Source organism: Natrix helvetica (genome assembly GCF_964273705.1).
Source record: "Natrix helvetica genome assembly, chromosome: 8".
In the NCBI taxonomy this organism is placed as follows: domain Eukaryota; kingdom Metazoa; phylum Chordata; class Lepidosauria; order Squamata; family Natricidae; genus Natrix; species Natrix helvetica.
In genome coordinates, this window is record NC_138559.1 from 5,561,422 (window position 1) to 5,584,155 (window position 22,734).

Here is a 22,734-nt window from a genome sequence, read left to right on the forward strand (position 1 = left end):
GTGGGGCTTCCTTCGGACCGCAGCTGGAGCAGATGCTGCACCTGGAGGGGGCCTTCTCCTCCTCGCGCCTTGCTCTTTGCCTTGCACTTTGTCGGTTGCAGCAGCCACCCCTCGGGGCTCGGCGGGTTGCGGGAGAGAAAGACGCGCGGAAGCTTTGCGGTAATCACTTTCTCTCCGGAGTGGGGTGGGGGGAGGCTTGGCAGTTTTGTGGCCGCCCGCCCACCCCCCATAGCATCCCTTTCCCCCCCCCCCAACTGACCAAGAAGGTGTGGGAAGCCCCCACCCCCAGAAGCCCCACCCCCCTAGAAGCCACCCCCACCCCTCCTAGAAAACCCCATCCCCCTGTAGAAGCCACACCCCATTGAAGCCCTCCCACCCCCTCTAGAAGCTCCCCAGCCCCTAGAAGCCCCCCAGCGACCCCATAGAAGCCACACACCCTAGAAGCCACCCCCCCACCCTCCTAGAAGCTCCCAGCCCCCTCCCCCCCCCGTAGAAGCCACACTCCCTCGAAGCCACCCCCACCCCCTCTAGAAGCGCCCCCCCCAGAAGTCACACAACCTAGAAGTCACCCCCCCACCCTCCTAGAAGCTCCCAGCCCCCTCCCCCCCCCGTAGAAGCCACACTCCCTAGAAGCCCCCCAGCCCCTAGGTTTAGGTTTAGGTTCATTGGACTTATATGCCGCCCTTCTCCCAAAGGACTCAGGGCGGCGTACAACATAAAAACACATATGACAAAAGTTAAAAGAAAGATTAAATAGACTATCCCAAAAACCCAATAGACATTTACAATGAGATTTAGAAATTAAATTAAAATTAAACATTAAAATTAATAATTTATTTTATTCAGGCCAGGGCGGCTTGCTGGAAAAGCCAACTTTTTAGGGTGCGCCGGAAGAACCGGAGATCGGGGATTATGCGAAGCTCAGGGGGGGCAGCTCATTCCAGAGGGAAGGCGCTCCCACAGAGAAGGCTCTCCCCCTGGGGGTCGCCAGGTGACACTGCCTGGCCGACGGCACCCTGAGGAGGCCAACCCTGTGGGATCGTACTGGATGGTGGGAGGCTACAGGTGGCAGTAGGTGGTCTTGCAGGTACCCTGGGCCTAAGCCATGGAGCGCTTTTAAGGTCATAATTAGTACTTTGAATCGCACCCAGAAAACAACCAGCAACCAGTGCAGGGTGCCTAAAAGTGGTGTAACTTGGGAGCACCTAGGTACCCCCATGATAACCCGCGCGGCCGCATTCTGGACCAGCTGAAGTCTCCGGGTGCTCTTCAAGGGCAGCCCCATGTAGAGAGCATTACAGTAGTCCAGGCGAGAAAGGACGAGGGCGTGAGTGACTGTGCACAGAGCATCCCGATCCAAGAAGGGGTGCAACTGGCATACCAGGTGAGCCTGGTAAAAGCCCCCCCTGGTCACGGCCGTCAGGTGTTCTTCTAAACTAAGCCCTGTGTCCAGGAGGACTCCCAGTTTTCAGGCCCTCTCTTAGGGGGCTAAAATTTCTCCCCCATCATCAAAGATGGTACAAGATGCACAAAGAAGCCCCACAGCCACCCCCTAGAAGCCACACCCCCTAGAAGCCACCCAGCCCCTTCCCTGTAGAAGCCACACTTCCTCAAAGCTACCCCCACCCTCTCTAGAAGCCGCCCCCCTAGAAGTCACACCCCCTAGAAGCCACCCACTGCCACTAGAGAAGCCCCTCCCTCATGGAAGCCACACCCCCTAGAAGCCACACCCCCTAGAAGCCATCCCTCACCCTCCCTAGAAGCCGGCAGTCAGCAGAAGTTGCTTGCAGTACTGCACTCTAGCCACTGCGCCAACTGACAAATTAAACAAAAATAATTCATTTCTCCAAGTAGGCTTCTTGGGGAAAGGCTGGGTGCATCCCACCAGTGGGCAGATTATGGCCCAACTGCTAGTGAAAAAACGGCGCCCTCCGCGGATTGAGCCAGGTCAACCAGCTAACTCCGTGCACCCAGTGCTTTTCCCCGAAGTGGTGCTCAGCCTGGTTGAGAAGAGGATGGGCACCAGCCGGAAAATGTTCCTCACTTCCTTGGCTCGCAGCCGAGGCTTCTGTGTAGACGATCCCTGCAGGTAGGTGGGTCCCCGCCGGAGTGGGCTGAAAGGCCAGGAAGATGGAAGGCAGGGGTGTCAAACTCGAGGGCTGGGGGCCAGATGCAGCCTGCTGGGTCCTTAGATCTAGCCCATGGAGCCAACGTGGAAAAAGCAAAGACCGTCCCACGATGCTTCTGCCAGCGAAAACGGAGCTTGGGAGGGCCAAGCTCCGTTCTCACCGGCAGAGGGTTGCAGGAGGCCGTGGCAGCCGAAAACTGAGCTCAGGAGCCCTCTCCCTTTTTTAATAAAAAGTTTTCTTTTTTTCTTTCCATATACATTCACAAATATACTTTTACTTTTTACTTTACTTTATTGTCATTGTACATATATACAGAGTTTACACATACAACGAAATTCACATAACACCCAGAGACCAGGCCCAACACACAACAATCCCCAAACATCCCCCCACTCACCCAAAGGTTCCCCGCCTCTAAACCACCCAAACATCCCCACAACAGACCAAGTAGTGCTGTCCAATAGCTCCCTGATGGTGACTCTCATGAGTCCTCTTCATATTTATCGGTTATTTTCTAGCATTTATCACAATCTGTTTAAACATATAAAAAGCATAATCGCTTTCTTTCCATCCCGTACATCCATCTTATTTTGCAACAACTCTACTCCTTTCTTCTTCCCAACCTCCCTTCTCTACCTTCTTCTTTCCTCCTCTCCTTCCTCTTTTCTTCTTCCCCTCCCTCTCCCCCACTCCTCCTCTCTTCTTCTCCTTCTTACCCTCTCTCCTACTCTTACTACCCCTCCCTTGCTTCCTCTCCTTTAACCTTTCTTCTTTTCCCTCCTCTTTCTCCCTCCTTCCATTGTTGCCCTTGCTTATTTTCTTCTTCACTCTGATGGATTTTCGGGGAGAAATTCCAGTCATCCTGGTCTCATATTTACAAACAAAATTTCCTCTTCCACATTTTTTATTTCCCTATAATAATTCCACTTGTATCATCTTTTAAACTGTATATTTCTATCTTAATACTTTTCTATTTTTCCCTTTACGTCCCCTTGATTTGATAATGTGTCATATGGGTTGCTTAATCTGTAATCTTTTTCTTTTTTACTTACATTCCTTTTTCTAACCAATCATAAAATCACCCCCATGTCCTGAAGTACACCGATTCCTCTTTGTCCTTTATTCTCAGTGTTAACCTATTCATTTCTGTGCAATCCAATATTTTCTTTATTATCTCCCCTTCTTGTATATAAAGTTTTTTTATTTTTTTCATTTTCATAACATATAATCACATGTATATAGCCAACATTGTATTATATTATTAAATGTTTACATCAATTCGTCTTACCAACAACTCCCAAAAATAATTATTGGCTTTTCTGCCCTCCATACACCATATTTGTACCTTATCCATCACTTTCTTCTCCCTTTCTCCTCCTCCTCCCTACCTCCTTTCTTCCCTCTGTCATCCTTCTCTTCTCTACTTCCCCTTCCTCTCTCCCCTTTCCACTCCTTTATTCTCTTCTCCTTCCCCCCCGCCCACTCTCCTATCCCTCTTTTCTTCCCTTACTTCTCTACTTCCCACTTTTCATCTCGTTTGCTTGGCGTATTTCATCCTCTGAGCAAGCTCCATTTTATGTTGATGGTATTTATAATTCCTTTTCAATATACATATTTAATTTTAACATATATCTTTCTCCTTCTTTAAAAGAGAAAAAAAGTATACATATATAGTGATTGTATTTTTAACCACCACCCCCAGGCTATTTTTCTTATTTTATTATCTCCCCTTCTGACGGGATTTTGTCTGTTTTCCAGTTTTGTGCAAATACAATTCTGGCTCGGGTGCCCATTTTCACTGGCAGAGAATTCAGGCTGCCACAGGCGCCCTGAGACAAGTGATGCCATCTAAGGTTTAATCTGTGATTTGACCCCAGCTCCATACATCTTTGCTTTTGATCCTAGTGAGAAAGTGACTCACGTTGTGTCCGAAGGCAATTCTGGAGACGAGGTGGTTGAGTGGCTGAAGAAGAATGGAAGGCCACCTGCCAAAGCAGGTGTAGGAGATGGGCCAGCTCTGCTGGACTTCAGCTGGTTCTCGGAGAGCATGGGTGCCAGGCGGCCCGTTGAGATTGAACCCAGGCATCGGCTGAAGGTACGAAAGCATCCTTACAGATTGTACTTTGGGGTTGTCTTTAAGAACAAGGCTGGAGCTTTTCACCTGTACGCCTTTCACCTGGCTCTGCTCAACCTGAGTCCTTCAGGGATGGGCCAAACCTTCTTCTGCATTTAACCATCCCTGAATTCAAGACGAAATCCCTCTGGAAAAGAAAAGATAGTGAGAAAAATTTATTTGTCCTCCTTGCTGAAGATTTATTTCATTTGACTTAGCATTCTGTGTGCACCAGTCATTGTGATGAGTAAAGTATGAGTTAGTGTAATGTGTGTACTTATACTATGGCTTAAGCAACACAACCTGTGGTGTCTAAACCAGCCATTATTGGTTGGTCTTAAGTCTTCCTCCCTCCTTCACTCCCTCTTTCCTACCCTCCATCTATGCTTCCTGCATTTGCTTTGCTCTCCTTCCTTCCTTTCCTTTCCTTGCCCATTTATCCTTCCCTATCTTTTCCTATCTTTCTGTTTCCCTCCCTTCTTCCCTCCCTCCCTTTCTTTCTTTCCTTCCATCCATCCTTCCTTCTTTCTCTTTCCTTCCTTCTTTCTTTCTTTTTTCCTTCCTTCCTTCTTTCTTTCCCCATTCTTCCTTCCTTCCTTCCTTCCTTCCTTCCTTCCTTCCTTCCTTCCTACCTACCTACCTACCTACCTACCTACCTACCTACCTACTTTCTTTCCCCATGGTTTCTGAGACTTTGCTAGCATGTGAATCAGAGCAAAATTAATTAAGGCTTTCATTGAAGGAGGGACACTTCTGAAGCGTCTCATCTCTTCCTCTTTTTTTTAAAGAATTTTATTGGTTTTTAAACATTTATAGGGAAGGGTAGGTGGATATACAAAAAATGTTGGCAGCTACATCATGCTGAAAGTAGAAATCTCTCCAAATCTCTCAACTTTTACAGAGAGAAAAACAAAAGATAAAAGATAAGCAGAAACAGCATCTTGTTATACATTGTATCAACCATATGTTCAATCATCTCTTTTACCACTTTCTAATACATCAACAATTACAATAATATTTCAAATACATTTATTTTTGTGACCTGAGTCTTTTCAGTATTGCTCCCTCTCCCTTGTCCCCTGGTGGAGCCGCAGCCCCTCCCTCCCTCATATCTTGTATATTATCACCTTTTTCACTACCTCTTATAGTTTCATCTTCTAGGAGGGAACTCTGTTTTTTCATGAAGGCCTCTGCCTCCACAACTGAATTAATTCTAATTCTATTTCCCTCCCAGAAAATCAACATTCCTTCTGGCAATAACCATCTAAACAAAATTCCTTTATTATATAATTTCTTTGATAAAGAGGAATATTTCCTCCTCTTTTCTCTTATTTTTTTCAGAATTTGTTTAAGAATGGCAATTTCTTTATCTTTATATTTTAGTGGTCCCCCCCCTTTGGGCTCCCAAAACCTCATCCCTCGTGGTCTTCCTAAGAAATTTAACATAGATTTCCCTTGGAACATTATGTGTTCTGGCATATTCTGAATTGATTCTATAAACCAGGTCCATATCCCACCACAGCTGTTCTTTATCTCTCTTAATGTATTCTGCTAAGATTGTACACATAATATCCTTAAGGTCTTCATCTTCTGTCTCGGGTAGGTTCTGGAATCTGAGAAAAAGGAACATTCTTTCAAGTTCCATCTTTACCATGAAGTTTTCCAGTTCTCTATTCCCCTTCTGAGTTGCCTTCACCTCCTCCCTCAGCCCAACCACGTCCTCCTCCAGTACTCCAACCCTCTGCTTATTTTCTATTGTTTGCTGCTGTGCATCTCTGAGCTGCTCTTTAAAATCTGTCAGTTCTTTTTTCAGTTCTTCCTGTCCCTTCATAATAGCCTGAAACATTTGGGCAACTGATAAGTCCTTTGTGCTCTCTCCAGCCACTTCTTGTTGTAAGAATGATAAAGTTTTTGTCTGTTGGGTCATTGGGCTAGATGCAGAGGAGGCAGGTGCCGAGGCTGCCCTCCCCGGCGGTGGTCCTCTGGGCCCCATTTGTTAAGCTCAGGGATAAGTGTAAATCCTTATACAGAAGAAATGGCATCTGTGGAGTGCGCAATTGGGTGATACCGAGGAGACAGACAAGCCCAGAGGTGAATGTTAATCCTCAGTCGCAGTTCCAAGCCAGAAGAAGAGAGTCAAATAATCCAAATCCTGAAAGACCATAAAACAGGGGAGGCTCCAGAAGTCCTTCGGGAGGTCATAGTAATATAAAGCCAGAAATTTCTTCAAAGGTAGTTTCAAAAGGCTAGGTTCATTTATTAGAGCAAAGAAGAAGAAGGAAGTGAGCCATCTTAGCTCTGCCTCTCACAGGGAACCAGGGAGCAAAGTTTCCCTAAGGCTTTTAAAACAGCTCAGGAATCACTTCTTGCAATTGTGATGTAAATCTTTCTCATAGTACAAGTGGGTAATTCAACGTTTTACTCTCTCACTCCATTCCGAGATCGAGAGATAGTTCAAATGCCGCTTTAACCGAGGGGGGTAAAAAAAAAAACCTCCAATCTTGCAACTTCAAATAGATTAAATCCACAACTTGCAAATAGCTGTTGCTCGTCCATTAAATGGTGTTAAAAGAGATTAGGGCAAACTTCTCACCTCCAGCACTTCACTGCAACTTCTGATTGATTATTTCCTTCCGGAATCCATTTGGCGAAGGCGCAGGCAGCCGACAGCTACGCCATGCGCCCCCCTTCGCTCCCTGGCTCCTGGGGCAAGACTGGAAATCCCCCGATGGCTGCCGCCGCTTCTGGGGGCTCCAGCAAGCCACCCTACGGCAGGTAGTCCCTCCAAGACCCCCTGTGCTCCCTAAGGGAGTCCACTGGAGAGACGAGCAGCGGACGGCAACGTCCATCGCCTCTGGGAACTGGAAGTGATCTCCTCATCTCTTCCTTTTTGCCCAGGTGGCCACTCCTACAGAGCCACCAGAAGAAAAAGTCCAGGTGGCCCCCTACATCTGCCAGAGACAGACTCCCCTGCTGCACCACAACTCCACACTCACGGTAAGGTGACTTCCTCTAGACCAGTCAATCTCCACCATTTAGAGAAGTGTGGCCTTCAGTTCCCAGAATCCCCTAGTTCCTCTAGCTCTACCTCCCAGGGCTCGAGGAAAGCCCCCGGAGCCTGAGGAGGGCAAAAGCCCTCCCCCCTGCTGTGGTGCAGGAGACTGAGTAGGACACCGCCCCCATGGCCACGCCTGCCCCCCAGCAACCCGCCTCTTTGGAGGGCTTGGACTTGGTCTGGACCAAGGACTCTCCAGGTGTCCATGTTATCTTCTGCCTTTTTCTAGGAGGCCCTTGAAACCATGGCGGAAGAGGCGAAATTTAGTGGCAGTGAGGTTCGCAGCTTGGCCTTTTCCAGGGCGGCTTCGGTGCTTAAGGCCCTGCCCTGGAGGGTCGACAGGATTCAGCAGCTCCACACTGTGCCCTGCATTGGGGAGCATTCGCGGAGAATCATCCAGGTAGAGGAAGACTCTGGTCGTCTTATCTCATTCGAGCATCGTGACCTTCCTGTTGGTTTTGCATTGTGGTGCCCCTTGTTTGTCATCTTTCTTTCTTTCTTTCTTTCTTTCTTTCTTTCTTTCTTTCTTTCTTTCTTTCTTTCTTTCTTTCTCTCTCTCTCTCTCTCTCTCTCTCTCTCTCTCTCTCCCTTCCTCCCTACCTTTCCCTCTTTCTCACACTCATACTCCTCCTCACCCTCATATTCCTCACCCTCCTTCTCCTCACCCTACTGCTCCACCTCCTGCTCCTCCTCACTCTCCTCCTCATCCTCATATTCCTCCTCACCCTCCTCCTTACACTCTCATACTAACCCTCCTCCTCCTCACCCTCCTCCTCCTCCTCCACAGCCTCCTCCTCCTCCTCCACAGCCTCCTCCTCCTCCTCCACAGCCTCACCCTCCTTTTCACCCTCCTCCTCCTCCACCACAGCCTCCTCCTCCTCCTCCACAGCCTCACCCTCCTTCTCACCCTCATACTCCTCCTCACCCTCCTCTTCACTCTCATACTCCTCACCCACCTTTTCCCCCTCCTCCTCCCCCTCCCCCTCCTCCTCCATGGGGAAGCCAGATTCACTTCCCAACTGTGTTACTAACTTACTGCAGTGATTCACTTAACCGCTGTAGCAAGAACATCATAAAACGGGGCCAAACTCCTTTACAACTGTCTCGCTTAGCAGCAGAAATGTTGGACTCTATTGTGGTTGTGAGTCAAGGACTACCTGTATTGTGTGTGTGTCTTCTCAACAGGAAATGCTGGAAGATGGGGTCTCTGCAGAGGTGGAGAAAGTCAGACAATCGGAGAGATACCGGACAATGAAGGTGCAGCCAATAGCTACCGCTGGATGGGGGAAGAACATGGCATGGAATTTGGGACGTGGCATTTCATGCATCCCTATTGTCAGAGGTTCACTGCCTGAATCCTGGGTGCACTGCTGGTTTACGGGGAAGTTTAGTTTCCTTAGGTTTTGAGGTGCCAGTGCAAGTTTCTAGTCCTCAGTGTTCTCTCGGGTCAAGATATATGCTGAAATTTCAATCCCCAGGTAAAAAAAAAACACGATTCCCACTGAATATTTTATGTTCAGATCTGTAGCTCAGGAAATGTACTTCTACATCTAGTGAAATCCCCCCACACACACCTGCTGACTTTAGAGGGGCCCCCTCCTTCACTTTTATTTTTGTGAAAATTATTCAAGAAGTTTTAAGAACTTCTCCTTGGATTCAGCCTATTGCTATAAAGCCGCTTGGCCAGCCTATAGAGAGAGATGAATTGGAGCCTGTGGTTTTGGATGATCGTTTATTGGGGTTTTTTTTATGTAAAGTGGGATGTCTTGGCCATAATTTACCCAGTTAATAGCCAGGATTGAAAACGGAGTGAAACCCATTTTCTAGTCTTAAGAATGAACTTAAGAAGGAAATTTGATACGACTTGCGGGATCGTATTCTGCCCCATACATCCCTGCGACCAATCTGCTCGCACAGAGAGGGCCTCCTCCAGGTGCCGTCCACCAGACAGTGTCGAGGGGCGGCGCCTAGGAGTAGAGCCTTCTCTGTGGCGGGCCCAGCCCTGTGGAATGACCTCCCTCCGGATATCAGGACTATGTCTGACCTCCGCTCCTTTCGTGTAAAGCTCAAGACCCACCTTTTTCAAGTTGCTGGCCTGGCTCAACTTTGATCCAACTATATCGCTCCTGACGGTTTTTTTTTTATTTGGGGTATTTTAATTGCATTCAATTTATTTAGGGGTTTTTAAACATTGTGTTTTTACATGTTTTTATCTATCAGTTCACCTCCTCCTTGTATATGTCGTATATATGTCTTGGTATATGTTTTGTTATATGTATGTCGATATATTTATTTCCTATGTTTTGTTGTACGCCGCCCCGAGTCCTTCGGGAGAGGGTGCGGCTAAGAAATAAATATTTATTTATTTATTTATTTATTATTTATTATTATTTCCTTAAGAAATTGCACCAGAGAAGACCAGGAAAATGCTAGCAGCAGAACGATGGTTTTGCTTCAATTTTTGGAAATGCCAATCCTGTATGAATTTCTTCCTCCAGTAGAGGAGAATATTTGCAGCTCAGGGTTGAAATGAGGGGTACTTGGTGCTCTCTCTCGGTTTGGTGGTTTTCTTGCAGACGCTTCCTTACCAGCGCACTGAGGATGTCGTCTGGTTTGGTAATGAAATGATTGCAGGAAAGCAACCAAGTCAGAGAGCACCGTGGACCCCACAGTCCTCCTGCTCCTCTTCCTCCTCCTCCCTGCAAACTCCAGTCCTTTCTAGCACTGATGATTTTATCTAGTTTGGTAATGAAATGCCTGCAGGAAAACCACCAAGCACCAAGGATCCCATGCTTCTTCCTGCATTCTTGACCTGTTACGTGGTTGAATTACGGGCCTTTTGCTTACACAGGCAGGGAAGGCATTTTAAAGAACTCCTTTTTCTCCGTAGCTTTTCACAAAGATCTTTGGAATTGGAGTAAAGATAGCCAGCCAGTGGTACCAGGAAGGCCTCAGGACGCTCGCTGACTTACAGTTGCACCAGGTAAAACTGAACAAAGAACAACAAGCAGGTGAGTGGTTCATGCAAAAGAGGCCGTTTTTATTTAGTTTATTTGAAGGGCCCTTTGGTGACACCATATTACAGCAACGGCATAGAAGATTGGAAGCTGGAGTGATAATTACCGTGTTTTCCCTAAAATAAGACAGAGTCTTTTTTTTTGACCCTCGAAATAAGCGATTGGCCTTATTTTCGGGAGGGGGCTTATTATTTTTGAGGTGAGCATGGTCACCTCATGGCGGCTGCTGTGTTGCAAAATTTTCATGGAGGGCTTATTTTGGGGGGAGGGTTTATTTTAGCACAAGCGCTGAAAAGCCCAATTGGGCTTATTATCCAGGGAGGTCTTATTTTCAGGGAAGCAGGGTATGATTTTGCTTCAATGAGGGGTGGACAATATTTTGACTGCAAAGACTTTTTATAGAATTGTTTTTGGAAATGTTGAGATACAAACCTAGTTCTTAAATTACATTTCTGTCTTCCTCCTCCTCCTCTCCTCCTCCTCCTCTTCTCCTCCTCCTTCTCCCTCCTTCTTCTTCGTCTACTCGTCTTCTCTTCCTCTTCTCTTCTTTTTCTCTCCTCTTCTTCTCCTCTTCTTCTCCTTCTCCCTCCCCCTCTCACTCCTTCTTCTTCTACTCATCTTCCTTTTCTCTTCTTCTCTTTCTCTCCACTCCCCTCTTCTTTTCTTCTTCTCTTCTTTTCCTCCTTCTTCTCACTCCCCCTGTCCCTCCTCCTTCTTCTCCTTCTCCTTCTACTCATCTTCTCTTCCTCTTCTCTCCATCTCCTCCGGCTCTCCTCCTTCTTCTTTTCTTTCTCTTCTTCTTCTCCTTCTCTTCTGCCTCTCCTCTCCTCTGCAGGACTTCTTCATTACGAAGACCTCAATACCCCCGTGGAGCTCTGGGAAGCCGAGGCCATCAGCCAGGTGGTCTGCCAGGCGATTGAGCAGGTTTTGCCTGGAGCGACAGTCACGCTGACCGGAGGATTTAGGAGGTGAACGGATTTTGTGGGGTTCGTTGCCTCGTTTTGAAATAAACAATTGCTAAAACTCCCAAGTGAAAACAAAGGGGATTTTATTTACTACTTTGCAAAGAGGGTGCACCACGCACACACAGATACAGGGGGCACCCCTTAAATAATCAGTGTGTTTTCTTTATATTCTCTATTGTTGCAAATTTACCTCCCACCTTTTCCTCCTTGGCTTAGTTAGTACCGTGTTTCCCCGAAAATAAGACATGCCCTGTTAATAAGCCCAATCGGGCTTTTCAGAGCATGCGCCATAATAAGCCCTCCCCTGAAAATAAGCCCACCCCAAATATTTAAGCGCATGCGCAACCAGTCCCCGCCATTAACACTGTACCACCTACCGGTACAGCTTCCGGGGCAAAAAGAGGGCTCGCCGCAAAACAGCGGCAGGCCAGCAATGTGATCACCCCCTCCTGCCTGTTCCTTCTCGTGCAAAAAAACACCGCCCACCCCAACGGCAAAGGCAGCCTGCCTGGTTCCCTTCCTCACGTTCCTCGCCATTGTGCTCAGGGAAGCGGCTGGTGAAAAAAAAACTTCTCACGAGTTCAATCAAACATCTTGAAATCGCGAGAAGGTTTTTTTTTTTTACCAGGGGCTTCCCTGAATACAATGTCGAGGAATGCAACAAAGTTACAAAGGTAAGAGGCGCGCCCCGCGGCCCAACACCGCCCACTTTGCCCCAATGGTAAAGGCAGCCTGCCTGGTTCCTTTCCCCGCCGTCCCTTTAACGAGGGGCGGCAGGTGGGGTGGGGGGGGAGAAGCGAGGCATGCCTCCTACCTTTCCAGCTCCATCGCGTTCCTCGCCCTTTCGCCCATTGAATCCCCTTGTAAAAAAATCTCATTAGTTCAACTCGAGAGATTTTTTTTACAAGGGGATTCAATGAGCAAAAGGGCGAGGAACGCGACGGAGCTGTCAGTCTCTGGTAGCGCTAGGACACGCGTCGCGCTTCTCCCCCCCCACACCTCCCCCCCCTCACTAAAGGGACGGCAGGAGAGGGAACCAGGCAGGCTGCCTTTACTGTTGGGGCGAGGTGGGTGGTGTTGGGCTGTGAGGTACACCTCTTATCTTTCCAGCTTCATCGCATTCCTCACCCTTTCGCCCATTGAATCCCCTTGTAAAAAAACCTCGCAAGTTGAACTAATGAGATTTTTTTTACAAGGGGATTCAATGGGCGAAAGGGCGAGGAATGCGATGAAGCTGGAAAGAGGTGCGCATCGCAGCCCAACACCGCCCACCTCACCCCAACAGTAAAGGCAGCCTGCCTGGTTCCCTCTCCTGCCGTCCCTTTAGTGAGGGGGGGGAGGTGTGGGGGGGGAGAAGCGCGACGCGTGTCCTAGCGCTACCAGAGACTGACAGCTCCATCGCGTTCCTCACCCTTTCGCTCATTGAATCCCCTTGTAAAAAAAATCTTGCGAGTTGAACTCATGAGGCTTTTTTTACAAGGGGATTCAATCGGCAAAAGGGCGAGGAACGGAACGGAGCTGGAAAGTTAAGAGGCATGCCTTGCTTCTTCCCCCCACCTGCCACCCCTCGTTAAAGGGATGGCGGGGAAGGGAACCAGGCAGGCTGCCTTTACCATTGGGGCGAGGTGGGTGGTGTTGGGTCGCGAGGCATGCCTCTTAGGTTTCCAGCTCCGTCGCGTTCCTCGCCATTGTATTCAGGGAAGCCCCTGGTAAAAAAAAACCTTCTCGCGATTTCAAGATGTTTGATTGAACTCGCGAGAAGTTTTTTTTTTACCAGCCACTTCCCTGAGTACAATGGCAAGGAACGCGACGGAGCTGGAAAGGTAAAAGGCACGCCTTGCTTCTCACCTGCCCCAGAAATAATAAGCCCTCCCCTATAATAAGACCAAGGCCATATTTCGTGGGGCAAAAGAAAATAAGACCCTGTCTTATTTTCGGGGAAACACGGTACTACTACTAATATATGTATAAGGGTGGTGTGTGTGTTCCAGCATAACTCTGGAATGCCTGGGCTGCTGATATGAAAAGGAATGAATTATATCTATAGTGTCAAATCCCAGTACTTTTGACAGTGAGAGTGTGCATTTTGGATTCAAGTTTGTCTGTGTCTGTGTGTGTGTTCCAGCATTACTGTCAGGCCTGTAGTTATGTTTCTTTTAGGATCTTTGGCCTGCCACACTTTCTATTATTTTCCTATGCTGTTTCATTAGTGTAGTAGTTGGGAGGGGGGAATAGAAAGGAGTAGGATTGTGGAATGTATTGTTGTCATTCTTTCTAGAAGCTCAAGGTCATCTTTTGTCTCCGCATCTCGACACCTGACCGGAAGCAGAGGGGTGTAGATGCCAGCGTGGAAGAAAAGGATTGGACCGTGTGATGGATTGTGGGTGTGGGGATAGGATCATGAACTTTCAACTGGGTGGAATTCCGAGAAGAAGATCAGAGTTGGAATTCCTCAGAAGTGCCAACATGCCTGTATGATTAAATTGGAACTTTAAGGATGATTCTGCCTTGGTCTCTGATTGATTTCATGCATGGTATTTGGAACGCTGACAATTACTTTGACTTGACACTATAGATATAATTCATTCCTTTTCCCATCTAATACAGGATTAGCATAAATAAATACCCAGGCGATGGCAGGTTATCAGCTAGTTAGTAATAATTTGAGTATAATGTTTTTGTCTGAACCCAGCCAATGGGGGTCGATGCAGCAACATTTAGCACTATTAATACAATACAATACAGTGCAGTACAGTACAACACAACACAACACGGAAGGGACCTTGGAGGTCTTCTAGTCCAACCCCCTGCCTAGGCAGGAAACCCTATACCATTTCAGACAAATAGCGATCCAACATCTTCTTAAAAACTTCCAGTGTTGGGGCATTCACAACTTCTGGAGGCAAGCTGTTCCACTGATTAATTGTTCTGACTGTCAGGAAATTTCTCCTCAGTTCTAGGTTGCTTCTCTCCTTGATTAGTTTCCACAAATTGCTTCTTGTCCTGCCTTCAGGTGCTTTGGAGAATAGCTTGACTCCCTCTTCTTTGTGGCAACCCCTGAGATATTGAAACACTGTCATCATATCTCCCCTAGTCCTTTTTTTCATTAAACTAGACATCCCCAGTTCCTACAACTGTTTTTTGCATGTTTTAGCTTCCAGTCCCCTAATCACCTTGGTGGTTCTTCTCTGCACTCTTTGTAGAGTCTCCACATCTTTTTTACATCGTGGTAAAGCTGAATGCCGTATTCCAAGTGTGGCCTTACCAAGGCCTTATAAAGTGGTATTTAATAATGTTAAATGCCAATAAAAACGAACTTGGCTAGAAATTTGTTGCGACCGTCTGTCTCTCTCCCCCAACAGAGGGAAGCCATGTGGCCACGATGTGGACTTGCTCATCACCCATCCTTCCGAAGGTGAAGAAATGGGACTCCTGCCCAAAGTCATCAGTATCCTGGAGAGGCAGGTAGGCCAAGGGCTTGAATGCAAAGTGGTAGGGAAGGATATGGCAAAATGGGCAGATCTGAACACGAGTGGAAGCACTAAACTTATGTTTGTTCAAAAGGTTGCACACAAGTCACAATTCTGCAGGGGAGGACTTGCCAAAGAGATACAGATTAACAGAACTGGAAGGGACCTTGTATGTCATCTAGTCCAACACACACACACAGACACACACACCGCTCAAGCAGGAGATCCGATACCATTTCTGACAGATGGCAGCCCAGTCTCTTCTTGAAAGCCTCCAGTGATGAAGCGCTCACAACTCTGATATTCTATATTCAACATTCCATTGAATATAGAAAAGCAGAGTTGGAAGGAACCTTGGAGGTCATCTAGTCCAACCCTCCACCCAAGCAGAAGACCTCACACCATTTCTGACAGATGGCAGTCCAGTCTCTTCTTGAAAGCTTCCAGTGATGAAGCTCCCACAACTTCTGAAGGCAACTTCTGTTCCATGGGTTGATTGTTTTCACTTTCAGGAAATTCCCCCTTATTTCCAGGTTGAATCTCTCCTTGATTAGCGCATAGAAGTACATAGAATAACAGAGTTGGCAGGGACCTTGGAGGTCATCTAGTCCAACCCCCACCCAAGCAGGAGATCCTACCGCATTTCTGACAGAGGGCAGTCCAGTCTCTTCTTGAAAGCCTCCAGGGATGAAGCTCCCACAACTTCCGAAGGCAACTTCTGTTCCATGGGTTGATTGTTCTCACTGTCAGAAAATTCCTCCTTATTTTCAGGTTGAATCTCTCCTTTATCCCTTTCCATCCATTGTTCCTTATCTGGCCTTCGGGTGCCTTGGAAAATAGCTTCAAGGAAAGATTAACCGCTACATAGTCCTCGACTTATGACCACAATTAAGCCCAACATTTAGGTTGCTAAACGAGACATTGGTTAAGTGAGTTTTGCCCCATTTTACGACTCTTCTTTCCACATGTGTTGAGTGAATCGCTACAGCTGTTAAATTAGTCCCATGGCCATTAAGTGAATCTGACTTCCCAATTGACTTTGCTTGTCCGAAGGTCACAAAAGGGGGAAATCACGTGACCCGGGGACACCGGAAAAGTCATAAATATGAACCGTCATTTATCTATCCCTGTTGCCAAACGCCCAGTTTTTGGTCATGCCACCATGGGGATGCTACAGCAGTCGTGAGAGTGAAAACTGGCAATGAATCTCTTTTTTTTCATTGCCGTTGTAACTTTGAACGGTCACTAAATGAAAGGTTGTAAGTCGAGGACTACCAATAATGGTGGTTTGTCATCTTTGGGATGCTCTCTTCTCAGGGCTTCTTGCTGTATCACAGTTTCCACCGAAGCGGCCTCCTCTCCCTCGAAGACGAAGAGCTGTGGGTTAGCGGTGGTTCGAGCACCATGGACCACTTTGAGCGCTGCCTCTCCATCTTCCATCTCGGGGACCATCTTACTGGAAGCCGTCCAGGAGTTGTTGGGGCCGCCGCTGTTCAGACGCCTGGCACCTCGGTGGGGTCTGGCAAGTCCTGTCCCCGGAAAGCTGTGCGGGTGGACTTGGTGGTGACCCCTTATGGCCAGTTTCCGTTTGCTTTGCTCGGCTGGACCGGCTCACGGGTGAGTTCCAGGTGGGCTGGGTGGATCTTCTGTCTGAGCTTGGGATGGTTTCCTGTTAACTAGGACTCCAAATTTGGGGGGTGGGCTGTCTGTCTGTCTCTCTCTCTCTTTCTGTTCTCTTTTTCTTTTTCTTTCTTTTCCTCCATTCCGTCCAACAGGCGTTTGGGGTTTTTTTAAAATTTACCTGGAGAGGCCAGGTGCTCCTGCAGGAAAAGAGTTTGTTTTAACCTTTACACTCCAATCCTTCTGCAATCCTTCTGAGAGAAGGTCAAGGCTCTTCACTGCAGAGTGGAAGAGAGATTCACCCAGACTTTCTCAAAGGCGTTTCAGTGCCCAGGATGAGAGCTTAAAGTACCGATTGTTGGGGCTGAAATAGGAGTCCTCTGGGCCTCCATTGTTATTGAATTCTTGGTGCTGCTCTCTTTGAAATGCTCGACTTTCTTCTTCCTGAAATGTTTGTACGAAGGATTAAGAGTCGTTTCTATTTTATAAGCCTGTAACCAAATCTCCCATCCTTTGCTTGTTTGCTTTTGGAGATCTTTCCTTTCCTTTTCTCAAATTCAAGACAATCTCCTACGGAAGAAGACATTTTAGGCATTTCCCTTCTGTAATACTGCAGAAGGAATCCTGCCAACAAAACTGCATCTAGTCAAGGCGATGGTTTTCCCAGTTGCAATGGATGGCTATGTAAGTTGGACCATAAGGAAGGCTGAGCTCCTAACAATGGAGGCCTTTGAACTGGTGCTGGAGAAGACTCCTGCGATCCCTTGGACTGCAAGGCCATCCAAGTGATCAGTCCTAGAGGAGATCAACCCTGACTGCTCTTTGGAAGGCCAGATCCTGAAGAGGAAACTTAAATCCTTTGGCCACCTGATGAAAAGGAAGGACTCACTAGAGAAGAGCCCAATGCTTGAAACAATGGAGGGCAAAAGAAGAAGAAGGGGACAGCAGAGAATGAGGGGGCTGGATGGAGTCACACAAGCAGTCGGCATGAGCTTCAATGGACTCCAGAGGATGGTAGAGGACAGGAAGACCTGGAGGAACATTTTCCATGGGGTCACGATCAGTCGGACACAACTTCACAACTCACAACAACAATACTGCAGAAGACTGAAATCAAATTCAGAATGGATATGTTAAAGAATTAGGGTGAAAATTTTAAAAAATGAAACTTAATTCAGATTTCTGTTTTTAAAAAAATCACCCGAAGGCCTGTTTTCATTTTTTCCAGATTGCATGGAGTAACAGATTGCAAACAGAGGAAGGCAAAAGAGTCCTTCTAATTCTTTGATTATCTGGTTATCATCCTGTTAGTTTTCAAAGCTGTCTTACCTGGATGTTTGAAGTACTTGTTTGAGGCTTTATTCCTGCTCACCAGCCACCAAAGTTAACATCTAATCAAGGGTGTTCAGCAGCCTGGCATTCCTAGAAATGCCAAATTCCTTCCCCAGCCTTCTAAAACTGATTCAAAATTTGGGAGAGAGCAGGTGATCTTTCAGAGACAGGTGAGGCAAACTCCTCCATTCCCATGTATTTCACATTCAGAGGAGCCTTTATTAATAAACTAGCTGATAACCTGGCATTGCCCAGGTATTTATTTCTCCTGATCCTGTATTAGACAAGGGCAACATTAAAAATAAAAATATGATTTTCTGCCTCGATAGTCTTCTGTAGTGAGCCGAAGGACAGAAAGGGGGAGTAGTGAGCTCCCTCCCATATTTGGGCATACCAGGGGTTGTAACACAAATACATACCTATTTCCCTGGCTCAGCTGATAAGGAGGAAAGCCTGTGGCTTAGTGGCTAATACATCTGCCTAATATGTAATACAACCCAGGTTCGAATCCCAGTAAGGGTATGGCTAGCTGATGAGAGCTAAATAGCTTGAAATAGATCTATACTAGTCTCCCTTTATTTATTTATCAGCACAAATACAACACACACGTGTGTGTGTGTGTGTGTGTGTGTGTGTGTGTGTGTATTTGTTTTCGTAGATTTTCACGGGTGTAGGTATGCTGGTTTTGTTGTATTCGGGTCTTTTTCCGTGTAAGGTTGAGATTGTCTTTGCAACGTTTCGGCAGGATCCAAAAGGAGACTCCCCCAAAAAACCAAGATACAGAACAGGACAATGACATCGCCCTCCTCCCTTACATCAAAGGCACCACAGATAAAATCAGCAAAATTCTCCACAAGCACAATATCAGGACAGCCTTCACCACTGACCAAACAATAGCCAACATCTTAAGAAACCCCAAAGACAAAATCCAGCTAGAAAACCAAGGAGTCTACGAAATACCATGCAAAATCTGCCCAGCAATAGGACAAACAAACAGGAGAATAAATGCACGCATCACAGAACACAAAAACGCAGTAAGAAAAAAAGAAAAAACTTCTTCCCTTTTCCAGCACCTTAAAGCTACAGGACATGAAATCAACTTTGAAGGAGCCAGGTTAATCTCCAAAACAGAACACCTCCACAAGAGAATAATCATGGAAGCCATCGAAATAGAGAAACACCCCCACAGCATGAACAAACGTGATGATACCTCCCGCCTACCAAACATCTGGAAACCAGCCCTAGCCAACAAACGAACCCCACCCACCACCCAAGCCGTTACAATACAAAACAACAATGCACACACAGCCTGCACCAATCAGCACCAATCTACCAATCATGATACAACCACACAACCAATCATTCCACTTACTGAAACAAAGCCAGCACCCCATCCCCTCCCACCAAGACTTACAGAAAGACGGCAGCTCCGTTCCCATTTTAAGCCCACATTTTGAGCCCACGCTTGAAGATGGCAGGTGAGATCCTGCCGAAACGTTGCAAAGACAATCTCAACCTTACACGGGAAAAGACCCGAATACAACAAAACCAGCATATATATATGCTGGTTTCACTCAGGACTAAGTTATTTCATTTCCTTCCCCTTCCCTTCCCAGAATTTTGAACGAGACCTCCGCCGTTTCTCTAAGCGGGAGAAGAAGATGACCCTCAATAGCCATGGCCTCTATCACCTGGAGCAGGTAAGGGGTTTCTGGAGGAAGAATCTCAGGAAGGAAGGAAGGATTTTGCATTTGGCACCCTTGGAGAGAATTTTTCTTTTTCTCCTGCAAAGGTTCAAAGCAGATGGTGTCATTGGAGGTGGTAGGGAGACCTGGATACAAGTTCTGGTGTATAAAGGCCAAGAAAATCTTGCACTTAGATGGTATTAATTTGTGTGTGTGTGCGTGTGTGTAGATAGACGGATAGATGGATGGATAGAGAGATGGCTAGGTAAGTAGGTAGATAGGTAGGTGGGTGAGTGGGTGGATGGTGGAAGATAGATGATAGATAGATAGATGATAGATAGATAGATAGATAGATAGATAGATAGATAGATAGATAGATAGATAGATAGATAGATAGATGATAGATAGATAGATAGATAGATAGATAGATAGATAGAGTGGTAGTTGGTAGGTAGTTGGCTGTATTCACACACTTACACACACAGATTATAGAGACAGAGATTGAGATAATATATAGATTGTAAGCCGTCCAGAGATAATCTTCTGGTAAGATGGGCACCAATAAATGTTATAAAGAAATAAAATTCCCTTTTATGACCCTGTAATCCCTTAATCTAGGGTACAGTCAATTTAACTAATTTTGTTATATGCATGATGTACAATGACAATAAAGGCTATACTATACAGTCATGGCAACTGGATGGAGCTGAGCGTTTATTGGCCGGATGTCCTTCCTGACGCCTATGCGGAGTTCGCAGCAGATACTTTTTTCTTTGCTCCCAGGGAAAGAAATATCTGCCTTTACCTAGGATTGAACTCTCAACCTCCAGAAGTTGTGAATGCCCCAACACTGGAAGTCTTTAAGAAGATGTTGGATAGCCATTTGTCTGGAACGGTATAGGGTTTCCTGCCTAGGCAGGGGGTTGGACTAGAAGACCTCCAAGGTCCCTTCCAACTCTACTATTGTATTATTGTATAACCTTCTGAGTGGGAGGTGATTAGCTTCACCAGTAGGCCACCATGCCACTTAAATAAATAAATAATATACATGCATACATAATTTTTGGCTGGCCTGGTCTGAAATCCAGCCATTTCAGTTTGCCAATCATGAGTTCTCCAACCAATACAATTAAAACCTGGTTTAGCACAAGCTACGAATAACATCTTTGTGCACAAGCATACATGTATGGGCAGTCATATGTATTTGGCTATGGGGAATTGGCCAAACCTTGGACAGGATGCAAAAAAATAGAGAAGGTTTTTACTAATCAATTCATGTATATGTATTTATTTATTTTTTTGCTCATTCTTCAGAAAATTTTCCTGCCCGCTGCATCTGAGGAAGAGATTTTCCAGCATTTAGGACTGAAGTATATATTGCCTGAAGAGAGGAATGCTTGAGCCATTGTTGTGCAAAGTCCTTTTTTCACCCTAAGGAATTCACAAATGAATGAGAATCACCCAGGTTACCTTTCATATAACTTTCACTTGTGTGTATGTATTCTCTCTAATAAATGATTTATTTCTGGGTTGTGTCAATGAAACTTTAGGAAATACATCACTTTTTTCCCCCATACGCTGTTGGTTTCAGTTTTGATTTTTTTCACCCCCTTTAACATGGTACAGATGGTCCTTGACTTAACAACCAGAATTGGGATGAGAATTTCTGTTGCCACGCAATGTGGTTGTTAAGTGAATCTCAATAATATGATCTTTTTGCCATGGTTGTTAAGGAATCGCTGCAATTGTTAAGTAAATCCAGCTTGCCCCATGGACGTTGCTGGTTGGGAGCTAGCTTGGAAGGTCACAAATAGCAATAGCCCTTAAACTGATATCCCGCTTCACGGTGCTTTACAGCCCTCTCTAAGGGGTTTACAGAGTCAGCTTATTGCCCCATCTTTTGCCCTTGGGTTTATTATCAGGGAGGGCTTATTGTTTTGGGGCTGCCGGGCGCCTGCTCCCTTGTGAGCTGGCTCCCGAGGAGCCGGGCGCAGCCTCGGTGGCGAGGCAGCCATGGGGTGGCTATGCTCACGAGCGGCCGCCCGGCGGGTCCTCTCTCCAGCCGGGAGGAGCGCCGTTCACTGACCTGGGGGGTGGTCCCTAGGGTGCCAGGCCTTGTGGCGCTCTGCCCGCCCTCCAGCTCCCACGGCTTTGCACATTCAGGATGCCCCCTGGGTCAGTGCATGGAACATAAGCCTGAAAAAGTCGTCGAGGATCAGATGGTCAAGATCTTGTGGGATTTTTGCATACAAACGGATAAAATACTGGCGCATAATACACCAGACATCACACTGGTTGAGAAAAAGAAGGTTACAATCATAGACATCGCAATACCAGGTGATAGCAGGGTCGCCGAGAAGGAATATGAAAAAATCACGAAATACCAGGACTTAAAAATTGAAATCCAACGATTATGGCACAAACCAGCAGTGGTAATTCTAGTGGTAATCGGCACACTGGGTGCTATACCAAAAGCACTGGAATTACATTTAAAACAGTTAAAAATTGACAAAATCACCATCAGTCAAATGCAAAAGGCTGCACTGCTTAGATCCGCACACATATTACGAAAATACGTTATGACGTCCTAGGCCCCTGGGTGGGGCCCGACTAGTAATTAATGCCAAATCCGGCAAAACAACTGGCCACTGTGATACAATTCTGTTGATATAATAATAATAATAATAATAATAATAATAATAATAATAATAATAATAATAATAATAATAATAATAATAATAATAATAATACTCCGCCATTGCCGGTCCCAAGCCCAGTTATAAGATACACAGCTGGTAGAGTTAACTGGACACAAGCTGATTTGGACATTTTGGACCGAAAAACCAGGAAACTAATGACAATGCACTACAGTTTACATCCACGTGGTGACACTGATAGACTATACCTGCCCCGAAAATCAGGTGGCAGAGGATTATTACAAGTGAAGCAAATAGTTGAAGAAGAAAAACATGCACTAGCTGATTATTTAAAAGAAAGTCAAGAACATCTATTAATTGAAGTAAAGAACAAAAATCTACTGAAGGTCCAACAGACGAAATAAAAATACAGAAAAGATGTGATAAAATCAAGAATGGAGAGTTGGCAGAACAAAGCCTTACATGGTCAATTTCTGGAAAAAATAAAAGATAAAGTGGACAGTGAAAAAACTTGGTTATGGTTAACAACAGGTACATTAAAGAAAGAAACAGAGTCACTAATCCTGGCTGCGCAAGAACAAGCTATCCGAACAAATGCCATTAAGGCCAAAATCGAAAAATCCTCTGATGATGCCAAATGCAGACTCTGCAAAGAAGTTGATGAAACTGTTGACCACATGCTCAGCTGCTG

General features: G+C 46.1%; 1 protein-coding gene across 3 annotated transcripts; it reads left to right on the plus strand.

The window, feature by feature from the left end:
* Window positions 1-22: 22 nt before the first annotated feature.
* Window positions 23-20,962, plus strand: POLM (DNA polymerase mu). Of its 3 annotated transcripts, XM_081960775.1 has the most exons (12): window positions 23-159; window positions 1,855-2,089; window positions 4,035-4,224; window positions 7,141-7,239; window positions 7,527-7,697; window positions 8,483-8,554; window positions 10,188-10,308; window positions 11,150-11,282; window positions 14,642-14,744; window positions 16,067-16,366; window positions 19,318-19,401; window positions 20,701-20,962. In XM_081960775.1, the coding sequence occupies exons 1-12, from the start codon at window positions 33-35 to the stop codon at window positions 20,785-20,787; spliced, it is 1,722 nt and encodes a 573-aa protein (XP_081816901.1). In that variant the 5' UTR covers window positions 23-32; the 3' UTR covers window positions 20,788-20,962. The 3 variants fall into 3 exon arrangements, with proteins under 3 accessions (XP_081816901.1, XP_081816903.1, XP_081816902.1); XM_081960777.1 differs by lacking the exon at window positions 16,067-16,366; XM_081960776.1 differs by lacking the exons at window positions 7,141-7,239; window positions 7,527-7,697.
* Window positions 20,963-22,734: the final 1,772 nt, after the last annotated feature.